At 43.4% G+C, this 19,232-nt stretch overlaps 1 protein-coding gene across 1 annotated transcript in view; it reads left to right on the top strand.

The window, feature by feature from the left end:
• The first annotated feature begins 336 nt into the window (after positions 1 to 336).
• Positions 337 to 19,232, top strand: part of LOC112119066 (protoheme IX farnesyltransferase, mitochondrial) — a 161,149-nt gene continuing 142,253 nt past the window's right edge. Inside the window, exons 1-3 of the mRNA XM_024217612.3 lie at positions 337 to 433; positions 3,648 to 3,772; positions 5,491 to 5,815. Coding sequence (XP_024073380.2) covers positions 391 to 433; positions 3,648 to 3,772; positions 5,491 to 5,815 — 493 coding nt within the window. The 5' untranslated portion in view covers positions 337 to 390. The remainder of the gene's footprint in view (positions 434 to 3,647; positions 3,773 to 5,490; positions 5,816 to 19,232) is intronic.

Raw genomic sequence — 19,232 nt, forward strand, 5'->3', positions numbered from 1 at the left:
CCGTCCCAGCCCCGCTCTCCTCGCCCCACGGCGCCCCCCTCCCTGCCTCCCGTCCCAGCCCCGCTCTCCTCGCCCCACGGCGCCCCCCTCCCTGCCTCCCGTCCCAGCCCCGCGCCCCCGCCCCAGGGCGCCTGCCTCCCGTCCCAGCCCCGCGCCCCCGCCCCAGGGCGCCCCCTCCCGGCCTGGCTCCTGGAGCCCCGCCATCCCATTCTAGTTGGGCTACCTGCGGCCCAGCCGCTCCATACCAGGCTGCAGCAGCCCCGTCACCAAGTGACCCATATTCCCCGCCCCGGAAGCGCTGACCCGGAAGCAGTTTGGCGGTCGAACCGGGCAAGATGGCGGCGCCCAGGCGGTGAGGGGAGAAGGGAGCGGGAGGTGCCGCTGCGGGTTATGAGCGCGGCCCGGCGCTGCGGCCCACCCCGGGCTCTCACAGGTACCCACCGGGGGCAGCACCGCCTCCCTGCACGGTTCGGCATCCTTCACCCAAGGCGGGGGTGGGGAGCTCTTGGAGGGCAGGGGCTGCGGGTGGGCCAGGGAGCGAGCCGGGCTGTCCCGGTCCCGCCCGGGAGAGGCTTGTGTGTGTGTGTGTGTAAGGGTCGCAGCTGCCCGACCTCTTGTCAGGGGGCGACGGCTGCCCCCGTCTGAGGAGCCTCTCCCCCAATTGCCGGGGTCCGAGGGACCTTTCACTCCTTAAGCGTCTCCCCTTCCCCGCTATGGTGCGTGTGTCTGGGGCTGCGCTTGGGAGCCCTGGGACGGGAGGATGCCCGGCCAGGGAAGTGGCTTGAGGGCAGTGGATTAGAACAGCTTCTGGGAAGGGTGGGGCCGGGTGTGTGTGTCATATTGATGCTGTCTGGACTGGGTGCAAGGACTTTCTCTAGCTCTCCTACAGTAAGACTTGGAGCTTCCCATCCTTAATGAACATCTGTCCCCGTTGAACAGGGAGGTGTGGGCCATGAATTCCTACGGAGTCTGATCTTTCACTAAATAAATAAAATTCTCAGGGTGTCAGAGAAAATCTTCCAGTTGTGATCGGAGGTGGTTTCCTTTGGCTGAGTCTGCAGACAGACAGCTCCTCTGATCCCATTGCTGCCTTTAGCAGCAGCATGACATTAGTAAGTTTCACCGCTGCTATTAGCAAATCTGTGGGCAACAGCAGGATTGTCAAGAATCCTGTCAGTTTCACGTTGACCTAAAAAGACACTGTTTTCTCTTTTTCTAAATCCTTCCTCTAGTTCTGCTTTTACACCTACAGGAAATATTGGACTGATTGAGGAGCAGTTGGGCAAAGCTGATTTGTTTGTTTGTTAAAAAATCAAAACAATATTGAAACCCTGAATAACATGATGTTTATCACACAGTAACTACTTGTATGTTTTATCTTTTCCCTTTCTGTTCATCTTTTACATCTTGATCCTGCAAATACATATGTGTTTCATTTTATGCAGGTGAGTCCCGTTGAGACTGCTCACCTGTGTAAAGTTATTCAGTTATATAAGTGTTTGCAGGATCAGGGGTTTGGATTATAAATGTTTTGGGACAGGGATTCTGTTTATATAGGACTAGTACACTGGGATGTCAGTCATGACTGAGGATTTTGAGTATTACTGCAGTACAAATAATAGAGAATACATAAACAGAGACTAATTTCTCTGAGAACAGTGTGCCTATAGATTGTGCTAGTAATTTGGGGTTCTCAAATTTCATTGCACTGCGACTCCCTTCTGACAACAAAAATTACTACATGACCCCAGGAGAGGGGACTGAAGCCTGAGCCTGCCCGAGCTCCACCGCCTCAGGTGGTGGTGGGGGTGGGGGGCGGCAAAGCTAAAGCCCAAGCCCCACCATCCTGGGCAAGGAGGCCAAAGCTGAAGCCCAAGGGATTCAGCCCCAGGCAGGGAGCCTTTAACCTGAGCCTTGCTACCCAGGACTGAACCCCTCAGGGTTTGGTTTTGGCCCTTGGCGGTGGGGCTCGAACTTCTGCTCTGGCCCTGGGCCCCAGCAAATCTAAGCCAGCCCTGGTGACCCCATTAAAATGGGGTCCTGACCCAGTTCGAGAACCGCTGCTATAGAGTAACTCTACCACCTCAACCTCCTAAAATAACTCCAGCCTATTTAGTGATATATGTATGGTTGAATTAAAATGATTCTGAGGCTGTGTCTACGCTACCTCCACCCCCGGACGCTCCGGGGATCGATGCACCGGGGTCAATTTAGCGGGTCTAGTGAAGACCCATCAAATTGACTGCAGATCACTCTCCAGTCGACCCCGCTACTCTACCCCAAACGAGAAGAGTAAGGTAAGTCAACAGGAGAGTGTCTCCCATCGACCCAGCATAGTGTGGACCGCACGGTAAGTCGACCTAAGCTACGTTTTTCACATAGCTGGAATTGCGTAGCTTAGGTTGATTTACCACGGTAGTGTAGACATAGCCTGAGGCAAAAGAAAAAATCCTTGCCCATATTAGTGGGGGTACAATGAACAGTTTTAGCAACACATTTTCCAGAAACATTATTTAGCAAGTAGTTGTACTCTTATTATAGATTATGGCCTTGAGTGGGAATGTTGAGTCCTTCACTCAGAAATAGTTATTGATATGGCAAAGATATTCACTAATGAGGCATAGTCTGGAAAAGGTGAATTTAGTTAAAACAACAAGGCTTTGTCAACTGAATTGCCATATGCAGTGGTTAAAACAGTGATGCAACAGAACATTCTTGATGATAATTCAGATAAAGTACACCTATCTCCATCCTTTTCTCTTTCTTGCTCTCATGTAGTGGCATGCTGTTGTGATATTTGGCTTAAAAGTTGCAAATAAGTATTTAAATCCTCCAACTCTGTCTTTCTCCCTGTCCAGAAGAACAAACAAACTTTCTCTGACATTTTTGAATAACACTTGTACAACATTTTTTTGCCATGAAAACCTAGAAACTACTTGAGTGTTCCTTTAAAAAAGCATCCTCATTATGTATAGAAAGTCAATGGCAAGTAATAAAAATGGTTATGTAGTTCTTTTCTCAGTAATTTGCACAACAGTATGATGAATTCCTGTTAAAGAAATCATGAGGTTGTATATTCCTCAGAACCTACAGTTCTAGTTATTGGTCCATAGACTTGTCGTGTGTAGTTTTGGATGTGTAAAACACACACACCAGTTTCATAAATATTGTTAAAACTGAATTCTCCCTTTTTATGACGGTTTTAGATGGCACACTTGACTGGCTCAGGTTTTTAAGATCAGTTATAAAGATATGCACTAGGGCTGGCATAAAATTCCTGTTAATGTGACTGTTTAACTCTAGTGCTATTTTTATGTGAAGTACTTGCTCTAAGCAAATGTTCCAGCTTGTTGCTGATGTGTGTCTCGGTAAATACATTTATAGCATATGGAGGTGGGAATAGGGGAAAAAGTTATAAAACTAACTCTGGGAGGGGGCTGGAAAGCAAAATACTCAGCTCCTCTATCTAGTCTGCAAACATCCTGTAGGCTCCCTCACCATCTATACCAGCTAAGTAGTGCTTATGCTTAGCCCTCCTAGAGAGTGCTGCATGGTGCTGAGGACAGTAAGCATTGCCAGGGGATTTGCTTCTAATCCTTACTGTGAAGAAACAATTGAGATCCAAACGTTCTCTCTTTTCTGTGTAGGATTATTTGTCTGGCACCTTCCGAAACCAGCAGTACGGCAAATGCCATGCAAGTTTATGCACTGTTGTGGAGTAGCCAATAAAAGATGGATTACATTTCAGCACCTTAACTTCCTCAAACGAATGGTAAGTCAAGAGAGTGTCTTATTCCCTGTTGACTATTTTTCTGTTTTGCCTTATGCTACGTAGGACATTAAAATGTTTACCAATTACAAGTGGTATATGGCACTCATTTTCTGGAGTAGTGTGTTTCCTTTTAAAAGATTCATCCTGAAACTTAAACATATTGATCTAATTCTGCCAAAGTTTTTGAGGGCAAAGTGTAAAGTCAGGCTTGCTTCTTAAATTTTTATATTTGGAATAGAGTGAACCTGCAAAAGAAAAAGCAGAATTTTTACTTTAAGTGCTAATTCATTGAGAGAAGTCCTGAATAGATTAAAATAATAGGTTAATTTCTTCTGTAGTATGTAAATAGGCAGTGCATTAGCTGTTTATATTGCAAAGCTATAACTGTCACGGACAGCTCAAGGAAATCCCTCTCCTCTTAACAGGACAGATGCATAATGGATAATAACGGTGTAAAATTCTCCTCACTGTCCTTTTTCATGTGCTGCAACCCTGACTTGCAAGGACCATCTCTAGTGCTAGGATGATAGTTCAATCTTTGTCTATTATGTGGTGTGTCTGCTGTGATTGACATGAAAGGACCAGATACTTTCAATGTTGATGGTATTTTTGGATATCTGTCCAGTAGGAACCAGAGTGAGATCATAACTCATTCCACATGTGGGTTACCAAACTGTCAGACTTTTTGTTGCTAGTGACTTGGTCATTCAGAGGTGAAAAGCTCCCTACCAACCCCAGAAAGCCCCTCTAGTAACCTCTATTACTCAGTTGTACAAGTATTGCACCACAGATTGTTAAAACCTACACCTTGTTTGTATATTTGGCTTGGTATATGTGAAATGGAACATTTTAGACAAGAAAGTTGGGGGGTTGGAAAAGCTAAGTGCTTTTTTTGTTTACCTGAAACTTTCTAGAGGAGCTGTAAATGCAGCAAAAAACACAATATTAAACTTAATTGCAGCTTAGCCTCTTCGTTGTCAGTGGGAGAAATGAAGCATCATGTGCAATAACACCCTTCTAATCTTTGTCTTTCTATATTTTTTGCTTTCAAATATTCTCTAAAGGTATAGGTAAACTAGGTAAGGTAAATTAAACTGAAATTAGGAATTGATGATGGAAAACTAAGTTGAGGGAGATAATTTCTAGTGGATAAGGGATTATCTTTTAGAGAGCTTTCTCTGGCTATTGAACCAGTTGACTGTATCTTAAAAGACTGCAAGACACCTAGCACTTCTACTAATTGGAGATTAATTGCACATCAAATTATATATACACATGTCCATACAATACGTGTCCACAACATGCTTTAAAGTGGAGCAAACTTTTGTAGAACAAACAACAGTACCCAACAGATTAGAACAAGAAGTAGTTAAGAATAATATTTCCAGTTGAAACTGCAAGGGAAAATTTATTTAGGCCTGAAGTAATTCCCTGAATTTAAACTAACAATATTTATGCAGCAATGAATTGGAAAGCTGCTTTTGTTGTATCTTGTGCAATTGCAGACACCCCTTTGTGAATGAAGTGAGCACTTGAAATGCAGGCTAACTTTGCAATATCAGCACCATGAAATTCTCGTCTTTAATCATAAAAGAAATATAGCAATAACATGTAGTAGTACTATTTATTTCTATTGTCATTAGCAAGCTATTGATAGGAAAAGCTTTTTAACTCTTCTGTTAAAAATATCTCAAATTAATATATATTTTTCTATTCAGTATGTAACACAGTACAACAAAGACCTCAGTCAGCAAGCAAAACCGAAGTCAGATCCAGTTGCACCTCCTTTCCTTGAGAAAAAACATTTGGGTCAAGAAAAAACAGTTCTACGTGAGATCAGACCAGTTTCACCTCTCCACCCACCTTTGTCTGAGACTCCGAACAGAAATGAGTTCAAAGCAGTAAATTCAGCTGCAATTGTAGAAGACTTGGCAACAGCCGTAGGAGCAGAATCCAAAGAAGAAAAACAGTGGAAAGAAATGAAGCTACAACTGGATGATTTACCAGGAATTTTGGCACGTTTGTCCAAAATCAAACTTACAGGTACTATTGGCAACTTTTCAGTTTCATGCAGGTTCTCTGATTCAGGGTTCTCAATCTTGTTCATAGTGTGGTCCACATTTTAAACAGAGATTGGTCTCATGGACACCTTCCTTCCCAATTGTTATCCCACAGATCACTGCAATCACTTAATATTCCTGTGTCATTTTTAATTTCTTTTTAATCAAATTTTGCTGCTAGAAATAAGAAGCCAGCACCATGTGATGAACTAGCTGTCTATAGACCACAAGCAAATGTTCTGTGGACTACTAGGAGTTCTCGCACCACAGTTTGAGATACAATTGGAACAGAAATTCTCGAACTTGGTCTGCAAACTGCTAGTAGTCCACTGAGCACTTGCTTGTGGTCTATGGACAGCAAGTTTAAATTAAACTTAAATCTATCACCAAAAGAACGCAAAATAAATTGTAGTGATGGTATCTTTTTGTAATCAATATTTTCTGTATGGTCTATTTCAGTTTTTATCTCATATTGATATGAACCATTCTGTATTTTAGGGGAAACACTTGTTAAGCTATGGTGGAATTTTAGAATGGTTATATTAAAGATTTAAAAGAAAATCCTATCTCTTCAAGTCTTATCAATATTATGCTTTCTGATCTCCTTGTTTTTCAGTTTAGCAGTGGTTCTTGTCAATCTCATGTTAAAAGCATTGAGGTAGTAATGTGGATACATTCCATAACTTATCTGGCATCAACTTAATTTCCTAAAATAAAATGTTATTTCAAAAGTCAGCAAAACTCTACTCTTTTAGTTCCCCAAACCAGCAAAGGAAACAGCTTGTTAAATATCTGTTATAATTATATATCATTTATGTTATCTTGGACACACATTTTTGAGTAGCAATATTTTATTATTCTAATAGTAACGTATAGCATTTATAAAACACTTTTCAAACAGATCAAAGTGCTTTATTCTCTGTTTTATACATGAGGAAACAAATGTTCAGAGTTAAGCGATTTGGCTAATGCCTCACCTCCAGTCTGTGGCAGAACCAAGAATACAAATCAGATCTCCTAATTACCAGTCTGGTGCCCTCTCCAGAGGATCACAGTATCTCTCTGGTGTTAGAACTGCACAATAGTACCATAACCGTTGTTATAGTTCAGGGGTCAGCAGCCTTTCAGAAGTGGTGTGCCAAGTTTTCATTTATTCACTCTAATTTAAGGTTTCGTGTGCCAGTAATACACTTTAACGTTTTTAGAAGGTCTCTCTCTAGAAGTCTATAATATATAACGAAACTATTGCTGTCTGTAAAGTAAATAAGGTTTTTAAAATATTTAAGAAGCTTCATTTAAAATTAAATTAAAATGCAGAGCCCCCCAGCAGGGCTGGCTCCAGCTTTTTTGCCACCCCAAGCGGCGAAGAGAGAGGGGGAAAAAAAAAAGATAAAGCCGCTATCGGTGGCACTTCGGCGGCTGCTCTACCGCGCTGCTTCATTCTTCAGCGGCAATTCGGCGGCCGGCCCTTCCCTCCGAAAGGGACTAACGGACCCGCCGCCGAAGACCCGGATGTGACGCCCCTTTTCATTGGCCGCCGCAAGCACCTGCTTCCTGCGCTGGTGCCTGGAGCCGGCCCTGCCCCCCAGACCAGTGGCCAGGACCCGGGCAGTGTGAGTGCCGCTGAAAATCAGTTCACGTGCCGCAGGTTGCCTACCCCTGTTATAGTTCATCAAATAAAATTCCTAAGATCCTTTCACTTTTTTACATTTGTCCTACAGTATTTCATGTCTTAGCCCTTAATTTTCCACATAAAAACCCTACTGAGTAGGTACAATTTACAGGGGATATGTAGGGGTTCTTCTCTTTAAAAAAGTTGATTTTATTGCTTTCAACATCTGTTAAACACATGGATTTTACATCTATGGAAACTGATTTTGAATGTATATCCCAACATTGCTCCTCACTGCTTTGAAGATATCCAGAATAAGACTTGACAACACTCATCTGATCAGTAGTGCATAAGAATTCTCTTCACCTTGGACATATTTTGAGGGTACTCCTGCACTAGTGTATGATTGGGATTAGTAAAACATGAGGATGGAAAAAACGGCTCTTGGAGACTGATAGACATCTTTGTTGCCAGTTGTTGTTAGTGACTTCAGACTTGTCAGCAATATGCTTTGTAATTCTATGTAGCAGCATCTATCCAAGGATCTCAGAGTTCTTTACAAACATTAAACCTCACAATGCTCCTGTTAAATGACTACACAGCCTATTTGTAGCCCTCAGTTGTGCTGCCCCTTTCTCTACGGTGGTTGCTTTATTTTCTCGCTGATCATTAGTAGTAATAGTTTGAGCTTCTATAATGCTCTGTGTGGACCGCTAAGTTTCCTGTCATCTCTTCAGTGAGATTATTTTAAGTGGCTTCTCTTGAGAAGCTTGGGGCCCTACACTAGTAATTGAAATTGAAGGCAGTTAAAACTCTGAAATAGATCCAGAAACAAATATCAGGATATTAAAATGGCAAGACTAAATGACATCATATAAAAATAAATAAATAAAGGGGTGAAGTAGGGTGTTATGATCTATGCAGAGACCTATTGTGACTGGTGCTTTCATGTGTTTTCTAAACTGAAGAGAGCTGGGTCAAGGCTGTTGATCAGGCTGTTCTTTGATTCTTGAGAATGTAAATTATTCCAGGTCTGTTTTCATGTTACAGATGACATAGCACCTCTGTGGAACTGACCTATGAAGTTCTGATTAGTTTAATATCTTGCATACTTTTTTTTGCAAAGTTTCTATTTCTACTTTTTGGAGTATAAAATAACAAAAAACAAACTTTGCATTATACTAAAAGGGACCTTCCCCATGCCCCGTCTTCCCTTACTGCTGAAGTAAAGAGTGTTTGTATTAAGAACTGCAAATCACCTTTGAAAGGAAATGAGTTTAGCTATTACTCTACCCTCTTGTTTCATGTGAAATTTAGCTTTGATGCCACTGTCATTAGGAACTATGCCTTCACGATGGGAAAAGATTCATGTTTATATATATATTAGTTTTTTGCCATGAAAAATGATCGGGGAGGGAGCTTTTAATTATTTGTAGTGTAATCCACCTTTTTGGTTTAGATTTCCTCCTTCCTTTTGTTGCTCATTCTCTGTTGGCTAATGTCTGAACAGCTGCATTTTACCATCCTGGCACTCTGCAAAGCTAATGCATCCATCTCCTACTTTTTCTGAGCTACAAAAGAAAGTTACAGATGGCATTGTTTTTAGTTTTGTCCCCCAATTCATAAGTAACTGAAAGGAAAAAAGGCATAAGAGAAACACATTATATGGGTTAACACAAGCGCAACACTACATTTTAAGCTGAATCTCATCTTTTTAAATTTTACCTCAAGTTTATATTTAATGAATATTAACTCAGTGATTACAAATGGAAATTAACATGCATAGTGGTTACAAACATATTAGGCAGGAACATGAACAAACATTCAATTTTTGAATTTTAATTTTTAGTGGTGTTCCCCCCTAAATTAAAGGCACAGTGTGAGATATACTATTCGCTCACTATCGTGTTACGTGGGTACAAGTTCTAACTGTGAAAGTGGCTGGTGTACTGGCAAAAGGATGCATAAGCACGTTGCCCTTTTGGTGGGAAGACAGGCCAAATGTTTATAAAGAAATTTAACAAATACCTGCAAAATGAATATGTAAATAACAGTGATATGTGAAATTCACCTGTAATTCTCCAAACATTCTTGATGTTACCAGTCTAGATTGTAAGCTCCTTGGGGCTTAGACTGTGCTCTTACTGCAGATCTGTACTATGTCTTGCAGAATGAGGCCTTGATTCTTGACTGGTCCCTCATGGAGCTACCACAATACAAATAATACAGTCTCCTTTAGAGTTTCAAAGAGAGGCACATCAATACCCACATACTTCAAACACAGTCATCTAATTTGCCTTCCTCATACGCTTTAAACCTAGTATAGGGCTGATCCACAGCTAACATTTTCATCTGTCTCTTTACAAACATATCCGTAAGAATGTCTAAAAGGTACTCTCCTGGGCAGAATCACACACTGAGCTGATTATTGAGGTGGCTTTCAAAATGTGTTCTAGGCACTGTAGAAAGTTACATTTCATGTCTCAAAGACTTACAGTCTAATCTAGTCTGCAAAATGCACCTAGTCTGATGTCCATCTTGCTCATCCTGCCTCTTTCTTAAAAGAATATGTGAAATAGAAGTTTGTAAAACTTATTTGGCACTTCAGAACTTGTTGCACTGGGGTGGCCCTTTGAATATGGGGTATTGGACTGCGAATTGGGAGACCTGGGTTCTGTCCCTGGTTCTGTAAGTAGGCTAAAATTTTGCTCACAAATACAGTAGTGGAAAATTCCATTTGCTTCAATGGAGTTTGTTTTTATGAAGTTCCAATTTTATCTGAGAGCAGAATTTGGTCTTAACTGTATTAAGGCAACAATTTAGGAGCTTTAACAAAGATCAGTTGGCAATGTTTAGATTTTGATGATCCTACATATATTTTGTGTAATGTCTGCCAGAAAATAGTTCTTATCTCTGTGATTCTTAAAACACATACCATTGTCTTATCAAAGACACACAGCATAATAACCTTAGCTTTTTAGCAAATTATTTTTATGCTACAAGGAAGAGAAACAAATACAAATAAACTGCTACTTCAGTTCCCCCCCCCCAAGTGTTTTACAAATGTTCAGTTATAAAATGTAGTATTTACCTAATCTGCTCTAGTCTGTAATATTGTATTTTAATTTCTGCATTAAATGATAGTAACATTTGGTTCAAATTACTGTTCCAAAATAAAGCATGCCTTAGGAGCTTGGCTTTCTTTTAATGTGCAAGTTGTAATTTGCAATGAAACCTACTTATGCCTACTCCAAACAAATCTCGGTTTACAAAGAAAACACATTGGTCAGTCCTGCAGCATTAATGTTACTATTACGTTTAGCATTCCAATGAATGAAGTGTGAGAATTTAGGGGGGGAATTTCTTCTGATAGATAAGCTCTAAAGAAAACTAGTTTTCCTTAGGGATATATTAACATTTATAGTAAGACAAGCAGATTGTTCCCCAAATTAAAGCAGAAATCCGTTCTTTTTACCCTTCCTCCTCCTCCTCCCCTCATTCCCCCCAATAGTGTCTGGTGCTAAATCTGCAAGCCAAATGTTTACAAAATTCAATATTATTTGGTGACTAAAACAAAAATAGAAAATTGATTGGTCAGCTGAATTGTTTTGGACCTTTTATTTATTTATTTTTATATATATAATATAGTTTCAACTATTTTTTGGTGGAAGGTGAGCATAAAGTGGCACTAAAAATGTAATACTATAAATACAGATATCAAGGTTTATAGAGAGAGATCACATTAAAATGAAGTTGAAGGACAATGTAAAAATAATATAGGATTAGAGTTCCCTTGAGTATATTCTTATGTCTGAAACACCATAAGAGGTCTCCTTTCTATCTTTCATTTCCTATGAGTGCACAATTTGTTTCTTATTTAATCTGAAATTGTCTGTAAACAAATGCTCTCTTCCGATTTCTAGTAAAGCTAGGTGTATTTGTAAGACATAAAAACATGTCTACTTTGATATCCTATTGTAAGTTGCAATTGAGAATTACTCTTGAAAGACTCTTGCCAAGTCTAACCAATAAACCTTGAAAGGATCAGTTTCACCCATTATGCAGTGAAGTGTAGTTAATTTTGCCCCTAAAGCACTAAGCTAACAGGGGTCAGAAAACAAACATATAGAGTCAATGACCTCATGCCCTTGCCTGAAGTGATCTCAATGAAATGTACATCTTCTCTAGGAGGAAAATGAAGAGGAGATTATAAAATTCACTTTTGCCTCCATAACAAAAGGAAAATAAACTTCCCACTCTGATGGGAAGATAGCCCTATTTGCTGTAACATGCTGCATTTGAAACTCTGTTCATGGGGCAGACAGCAAGAACTTTTCTTTGTGAGTTCTGAACACCGGACAAACATCTAAAAATATCCATTTCAGCTGGATAAATGAGGGAATGTACTATAGCCTTTTTTAATGAGATCCTGATAAGTCACAGTGAAATGACTGACTGAAATTAATCTGGAGAAATCAATGGAGACTTTAATTAGCACTCTGGCTGTACTGTATTAGAATTTCTTTGAGGTCAGTGTAATGGCAATGTTACACAGACTGTTTGCCAGTCTGCTCCACCTTTCTCCTTCTGTAAATGAGTTGGTGTTGTGCTATAATAAATGAATGTAAAGTGCTCTCTGTGATAAGTTTTAATTAAATTCTTGTCTGGAAGTGAAAGTGTGATTTATAATACCAAAAAAGGAATGTAATCACTCTTAGAAATGCAAACGCCACTGTTTCACCATCCCTTTCTGACTGATTAAGTTAATAAAAAACAATTGAAAAACAATGAATTTCATTGAGATTCATATTTCCTGGTACTATATACGGAGAGACATAGAGTAAAATTTTCAAACCCAGGTGCCTTACCCTAGGCCCCTAAATAAAAGTGGCCTGATTTTCAGAGGGGCTGAGTGTCTGTAGCTCCTGCTAGCAACCAGCTTTGAAAATTTTGGCCATAATCTCAGGGTCAGTAGTGCCAAATGTGTACCCTTTTCTTTTAACTATCGTATATCAGATTGTAAGTGTTGTTTAGTGCAGGAGTTCTCACGTAGCCTCTCTCTTAGTCATAGTGTGGACCACTTATCTCATGGTCACATCCCTTCCCCATCATGAAACCCATTCATGATCCCAACCCTGTGGCAGCATTGGCAGTTGGTGAATTTGTACATGCACGTAATAGTAAAATTGAATTAGTTTCTTTTCTCTAAAATGAATCCCAAGGGTCTGCTGACTCCTGTGTTTTGTTTTTGATGGCTTATCTTTTCCTGCTGGTGTCTATGGGCTTCTCTTCTCCAACCAAGCCTGCTCTGTGCCCTCTCTTCCAGCAGGGGACTTTCAGCCCAGACACTTCCTACTGGGGGAAGCATTCATCAGGCACTCTCTAGGCCAGGGATCACCACGAGGGCCACATGAGGACTACATCACTGAAACTTTTTCATACAACGATACAAAAGTATAGTCCTCCCCTCTCCCTCCTGGAAAGTCCTAAGCGCCACCAACCAGCTGTTTGGTGGCGGGAAGCGCTGGGAGGTAGGCAGAGGAGCGGGCGCGCTCAGGGGAGGAGAGGAGGGGGTCGGGGAGGGAGGGGAGCTTGGTTGCTGGTGGAGTCGGCGCCTATGGCAGGCTGCTGGAAATAACTCCGTGGGCCGCATGCGGCCTGCATATTTGAGACCCCTGGTCTAGGCTGAAAGTCCCCTGAAGGCCAAAGAGAAGCTCCCAGTGCCAGCAGCACTAGCAGATAGGGGAAGGGGCTGAGGGAGAGAAGTCCAACTTATTTTGATAATGGAACAGTTTTGCTGAGTGCTAAGCCTACATGTAGCAAACATTTGGCTGTTTGAATTTTCATGTTTTATGATTGCTGCAGAAAGTCCACAGCCACAGTGTGTATTTGTTTTCAAGTGTTGGTAAATGAAAATATGAGGCTAGGGTAAATACAGAGACGTTTAGAACCCAAACACCTGGAATTCGTAAATGAGAGCCGTGATTTTTTTCCTTCAGAGACCAGAAGAATTAAAGCAGCAGCAGCAGCAAAAAAAAAAAAAACCTAAAGAAGCAACTGTACCTCAAGAAGCATCTTATGCAATAGCCATGCGAATTGCAAAATGCAAACAAGCACAGGTTGGCGAGACTCTTCTACTTCTAGCAGAAATAGATGCGTAGAATTACGATAGGGGAACAAGCAGTCACAGCACTGAAAACCATTCCTTTGTCAATTAATACCATCTGTCAACTCAATTATTACCTTGCAGAAAACATCCAAGTTAAGAGGAGTCAGTATTTTGCACTGCACTGCACCTTGATGAATCTAGACATAGCCAACATAGTTCAGCTTCTGTGTTATATGAGTTTTGTCAACGCAAACACAATAGCTGAAGAACTTTTAACAGGCCCACTCATCTCACTAAAATCTTAGGGCTTGTCCAAACATGCCCCAAATCCATATTTTCAATTTAATAGTTTTTAAAAACTGGATTACATCAGAATGTATAATTAAACAAAGTGTATGTAGTTGAATAAAGTCACAAAATAATCCACACTCTCGTGTCCTGAACTCTTAATCCAGTGTCCTCAGTTGGTGTTTTAAAAAAAAAAAAGTTTGGGGGAGGAGTGTATTTGGTTGTGGGGAGCTATCAACTTTTTTAAAATACCTGTAAGAGAGCCATAGTACTCAAAAGTTTGGAAACCACAGCCCTAAAGGATCATATCTTCTCTCTGTGTAGGTACTTACTGATCTGGCTTAGTGAACTGCTGTTGGCTCAGTGCTTGGTGCAGTTCCAAGCACCTGTTTGAAGTCTCTCATAGAGGAGGCGGGATGATGGGGAGTTCCCAGGCATGCAGGTCTCATCCCTGGCTTTCTGGTAGTCACCCTTGAGACGTGTAATCTGCTCCCTGCACTGGTCACTGGTCTGTTTAATGCCCAGTGCTGCCAGCTTGTCTGCTGTTTCTTAGTGGTCATTTCTGGTGCTCTTAGTGAGGTCAAACGTCTTGCTTGCCTTGCTCCAGAGATTTACCAGAATCTTACTGTGGTCCCGTGACCAGGTAGCAGCGTGCTTGGCAAAGAGCTGCTTCTTGTCACTGGCCATAGCTAACACAGGAGATGGTTCACTCTGTTTGCAGTTCAGTGGTCAGAATAAAATGGAAGGGTTAAACGCCGAGCAGCTGTACTTGAACGGGGGGTGGGCGGGCTGCTTCCATTTCCTGGGAGCTGATTGACTTATGGCAGAAAAGCCAAGGAACACTGGCCGATGGGGTTGTGGGATAGCATTGGCAGGCTCTCGGGACACGAGTCAGGGGACCCTGGCCTGAGCTGTGTCCACATTGCAAAGTGAGGCAGTTTCTGGGGCTTGGGCTCGAATCCGCCCCCCTCTCAGGCCCTAAGGCCCAGGTTCTGAGGGCTTATTGGCCTGAGTAAGACAGATTTGCGTGTAGACGAAAGAGGGGTTTGGGGTTTAGCCTGAGTCCGAGCCCAGGCTTGCATTGCAGTATAGACCTATCCTTAAGCTTCTCTTTGCTAAACTAAATACGTTGAAATTCTTAAGTCTCTCACTGTACGGCAGGTTCTCTAGATCTTAAATCTTTCATAAAGCCTTACCCTCTAACTTTTCAACGTCCTTTTAAAAATGTGGATACCTAATCTGGATACAATATTCCAGCAGTGGTCTCACAAATGTTGTACACCTCTACCCTGATATAACGTGACCCAATATAACACGAATTTTGATATAACGCGGTAAAGCAGTGCTCCGGGGGGGTGGGGCTGTGCACTCCGGTGTATCAAAGCAAGTTCGATATAACGCGGTTTCACCTATAACACGGTAAGATTTTTTGGCTCCCGAGGACAGCGTTATATCGAGGTAGAGGTGTATTCTGAAGTAATATCTCACTGCTGCCACTGGACATTCCCTTGTTTTTGCATCCAACAATCACTTTAGCTGTTTTAGCAGCAGCCTGGCAGCGGGAGTTCATGTTCTTTTGGCTCTCTACTGTGACTCCTGAACCCTTTGCAAGTGTGTCTTTTGCTATCAAGCCTCTTCTCTGGCCTTGCATTTCCCCTTCATGGTGAGCAATATTACTTCATAGATAATCCAGATATTTGTGGTCACCATAGGTTTTTAGTGTGCTATTTGACTTCGCTACAGAGCATATTATTTGTGTAGTCAGAAAACTGCTGAGTTAATGGTTCTTACAAGAACTACAATTTATGATAATTTTTTCTTCACCTCTTATAAATTTATTAAGTTCAGATAACAAGGTTCAAGGCCATAAACAAGCTGTTCAATAATTGTGTTGGCTGATTTGTTGCAAGAAGAGAGAAACTTCTCTTTAGTACTACTTTTCTCTTAAAGAAAGCTAGGTTTGTGTCATCCATTCTTTGGATGATTTTAATACTTGGATATGGGTTTCTTAGCTGTAGAGCAATGCATGCAATATTCTGACAAAATTCCATTTCTGGAATTCAAATTCCTGATCTGGAATCTATTTGCCACATAAATCCACTCACATTCTAAGCCTTTGGATTTAACTGCTGACTACTGCACCTTCCCCTGCCCCAAATTGGGCAGATCAGATAAATTAACAAGATGTGTCAAATACGCACACAGAGCAGCAAAGATACACACAGAGTTTAGTGACTATCTTCACCAGGCTTGGCATACTGGATTTTCTTATGCTTCCTTGAGACGTTCAGGGCTTCTGCCTTGAAGTATTTTTTGTGATAGCATCATATCAGAGCTCTACTTTTCATTGCTCATGAGGTTACCAGCCATGTTTTTTTCATGTTGTGACAATCTTCACACAGTGGCATGTGAGCTACTGGAACCTATGGCCCATACATATACTTTGGGAGGTGGTTTGTCTAGTGACTAAGGGTATGTCTACACTACGAGAGTAGTTCGATTTTACTTAAATCGAATATGTGGAATCGATATTACAAAGTCGAACGTGTGTGTCCACACTAAGGACAGTAACTCGACTTTGTGAGTCCACACTAACGGGGCAAGCGTCGACATTGGAAGCGGTGCACTGTGGGCAGCTATCCCACAGTTCCCGCAGTCCCCGCTGCCCATTGGAATTCTGGGTCGAGCCCCCAATGCCTTCTGGGGAAAAGAATGTGTCGAGGGTGGTTTTGGGTAACTGTCATCATCCAACCGTCACTCCCGCCCTCCCTCCCTGAAAGCGCCGGCGGGAAATCAGTTCGCGCACTTTTCTGGTCAGTGACAGCACGGACGCCACAGCACTGCGAGCATGGAGCCCGCTGCGACCATCGCTGCAGTTATGGCCGTTGTCAACACCTCGCACCTTATCATCCACCTTTCCCAGAGGCAGATGCTGAGAAATCGGGCGAGAATGCTACGGCAGCGCGGTGAGGACCTGAAGTCTGAGAGTGGCACAGACCTGTCACAAAGCACGGGACCCCGCGCCAAGGACATCATGGTGGCAATGGGTCATGTTGATGTTGTGGAACGGCGATTCTGGGCCCGGGAAACAAGCACGGACTGGTGGGACCGCATAGTGCTGCAGGTCTGGGATGAATCACAGTGGCTGCGAAACTTTCGCATGCGGAAGGGGACTTTCATGGAACTTTGTGAGTTGCTGTCCCCTGCCCTGAAGCGCAAGGACACCCGGATGCGAGCAGCCCTGAGTGTCCAGAAGCGAGTGGCCATAGCCCTCTGGAAGCTTGCAACGCCGGACAGCTACCGGTCAGTTGCGAACCACTTTGGCGTGGGCAAATCTACCGTGGGGGTTGTTGTGATGCAAGTAGCCAACGCGATCGTTGAGCTACTGCTCTCAAAGGTAGTGAGCCTGGGAAACGTGGAGGTCATCATAGATGGCTTCGCCGCGATGGGATTCCCAAACTGCGGTGGGGCTATAGATGGAACTCACATCCCTATCCTGGGACCGGACCACCAGGCCAGCCAGTACATTAACCGAAAGGGCTACTTTTCAATGGTGCTGCAAGCACTGGTGGACCATAGGGGACGTTTTACAAACATCAACGTCGGATGGCCGGGCAAGGTTCATGACGCTCGTGTTTTCAGGATCTCTGGTCTGTTTAGACGGCTGCAGGAAGGTATTTACTTCCCGGACCACAAAATAACTCTTGGGGATGTGGAGATGCCTATAGTCATCCTCGGGGACCCAGCCTACCCGCTAATGCCCTGGCTCATGAAGCCCTATACAGGCGCCCTGGACACTGAAAAAGAACTCTTCAACTACCAGCTAAGCAAGTGCAGAATGGTGGTGGAGTGTGCTTTTGGACGTCTCAAGGGGAGATGGAGAACCTTACTGACTTGCTCTGATCTCAGCGAAACCAATATCCCCATTGTTATTGCAGCTTGCTGTGTGCTCCACAATCTGTGTGAGAGCAAGGGGGAGACCTTTATGGCGGGGTGGGAGGTTGAGGCAAATAGCCTGGCTGCTGATTACGCCCAGCCAGACAGCGGGGCGATTAGAAGAGCCCAGCGGGACGCGCTGTGCATCTGGGAGGCTTTGAAAGCTAGGTTCCTGAGTGAGCAGGGTAACCTGTGACTATTAAGTTTGTTTACAGAGAAGCTGAACCTGCCCCCGTTTCTTTACCCAGTAAATGTTCACTATCCTCTCCAGTTACATACCCCGTTCACCCCGTTCACCCCCTTCCAACACACGTTTAAAAATAAAATCACTTGAATTTTGTTAATGAACACCGTTTTCTTTATTACTGTTTTCGCGGTAAAGTGTTGAACCTGGGACGCAGACTGTGGTGGGGAGCAGGTGTAGTGTAGTGATGCAAAGGACGCTTCTAAACTCCAGGAATGACAGGCTCCGCACTGGTGGACTGGTTGTTTCAACGGAGCCTGCCACCCCTCCTGTTCGGGACTCTGTGTGTGGGGGCTATGTGACTTTGTGGCAGGGGGAGGACGGTTACAGATCCCCTGCTGCGTGGCTCTGTGATCCAGGATAAGGACCGCTGCATAAGATTTCTATCCGCCCTCCCCCGCCACAAAGTCACATAGCCCCCCCCCCCACACAGAACATGAAAACCACCTCCCAGACTGACCAGGGTAACTAGTGACTGCAATGTGTGTGTGCCCTGCTGCTGAACCTGCCCCCGCGTCTGCACCCTGGTAAAGGTGACTGTCCTGTCCAGTTACCAACCCCCTTCCCCCCCTTTAGACAGACTCTCCTCTAAAAGAACATGATGGAAACAGTAATTAACAGAAACGTCTTTTTTTTATTAGCAACTACACATGAAACTGGGGGATGAAACTGGGACGGGGGCTTGGGTGATGCGGGAAGGAAAGGACTTATCAAATTTTGGGGAATGAGAGCCTTCTGGTACTTGAGCAGTCTGCAGGGGTGGAGTGAGAGTTTTCACGGACTCTGCCGCCCCTCCTTCTTGGGACTTTGGGTGAGGGGGGTATGGGACTTTGTGGCGGGGGAGGGCGGTTAGAGAGAGACTGCAGCAGGGCTCTGTCCTCCTGCCTCCGGTCCTGCAGAACATCCACAAGGCGCCGGAGCATGTCCGTTTGCTCCCTCATTAGTCCAAGCTGCGTTTGAGTCGCCTGCTGGTCTTCCTGCCGCCACCTCTCCTCCCGTTCCATGTGTGATCGGTGGATTTGGGACAAGTTCTCCCTCCACTGGGTCTGCTGGGCTGCCTAGGCTTGGGAGCAGCCCATAAGTTCCGAGAATATGTCCTCCCGTGTCCTCTTCTTCCTACGCCTAATCTGTGCTAGCCTCTGGGAGTGTGATGCCAGGGGAGGTCGGGAGACAGTCGCAGCTGTGGGATGGGAAAAAGGGAGTGAATTCCT

This window comes from Terrapene carolina, unplaced genomic scaffold (assembly GCF_002925995.2).
Source record: "Terrapene carolina triunguis isolate 2854851 unplaced genomic scaffold, T_m_triunguis-2.0 Scaffold192, whole genome shotgun sequence".
Taxonomy (NCBI): domain Eukaryota; kingdom Metazoa; phylum Chordata; order Testudines; family Emydidae; genus Terrapene; species Terrapene triunguis.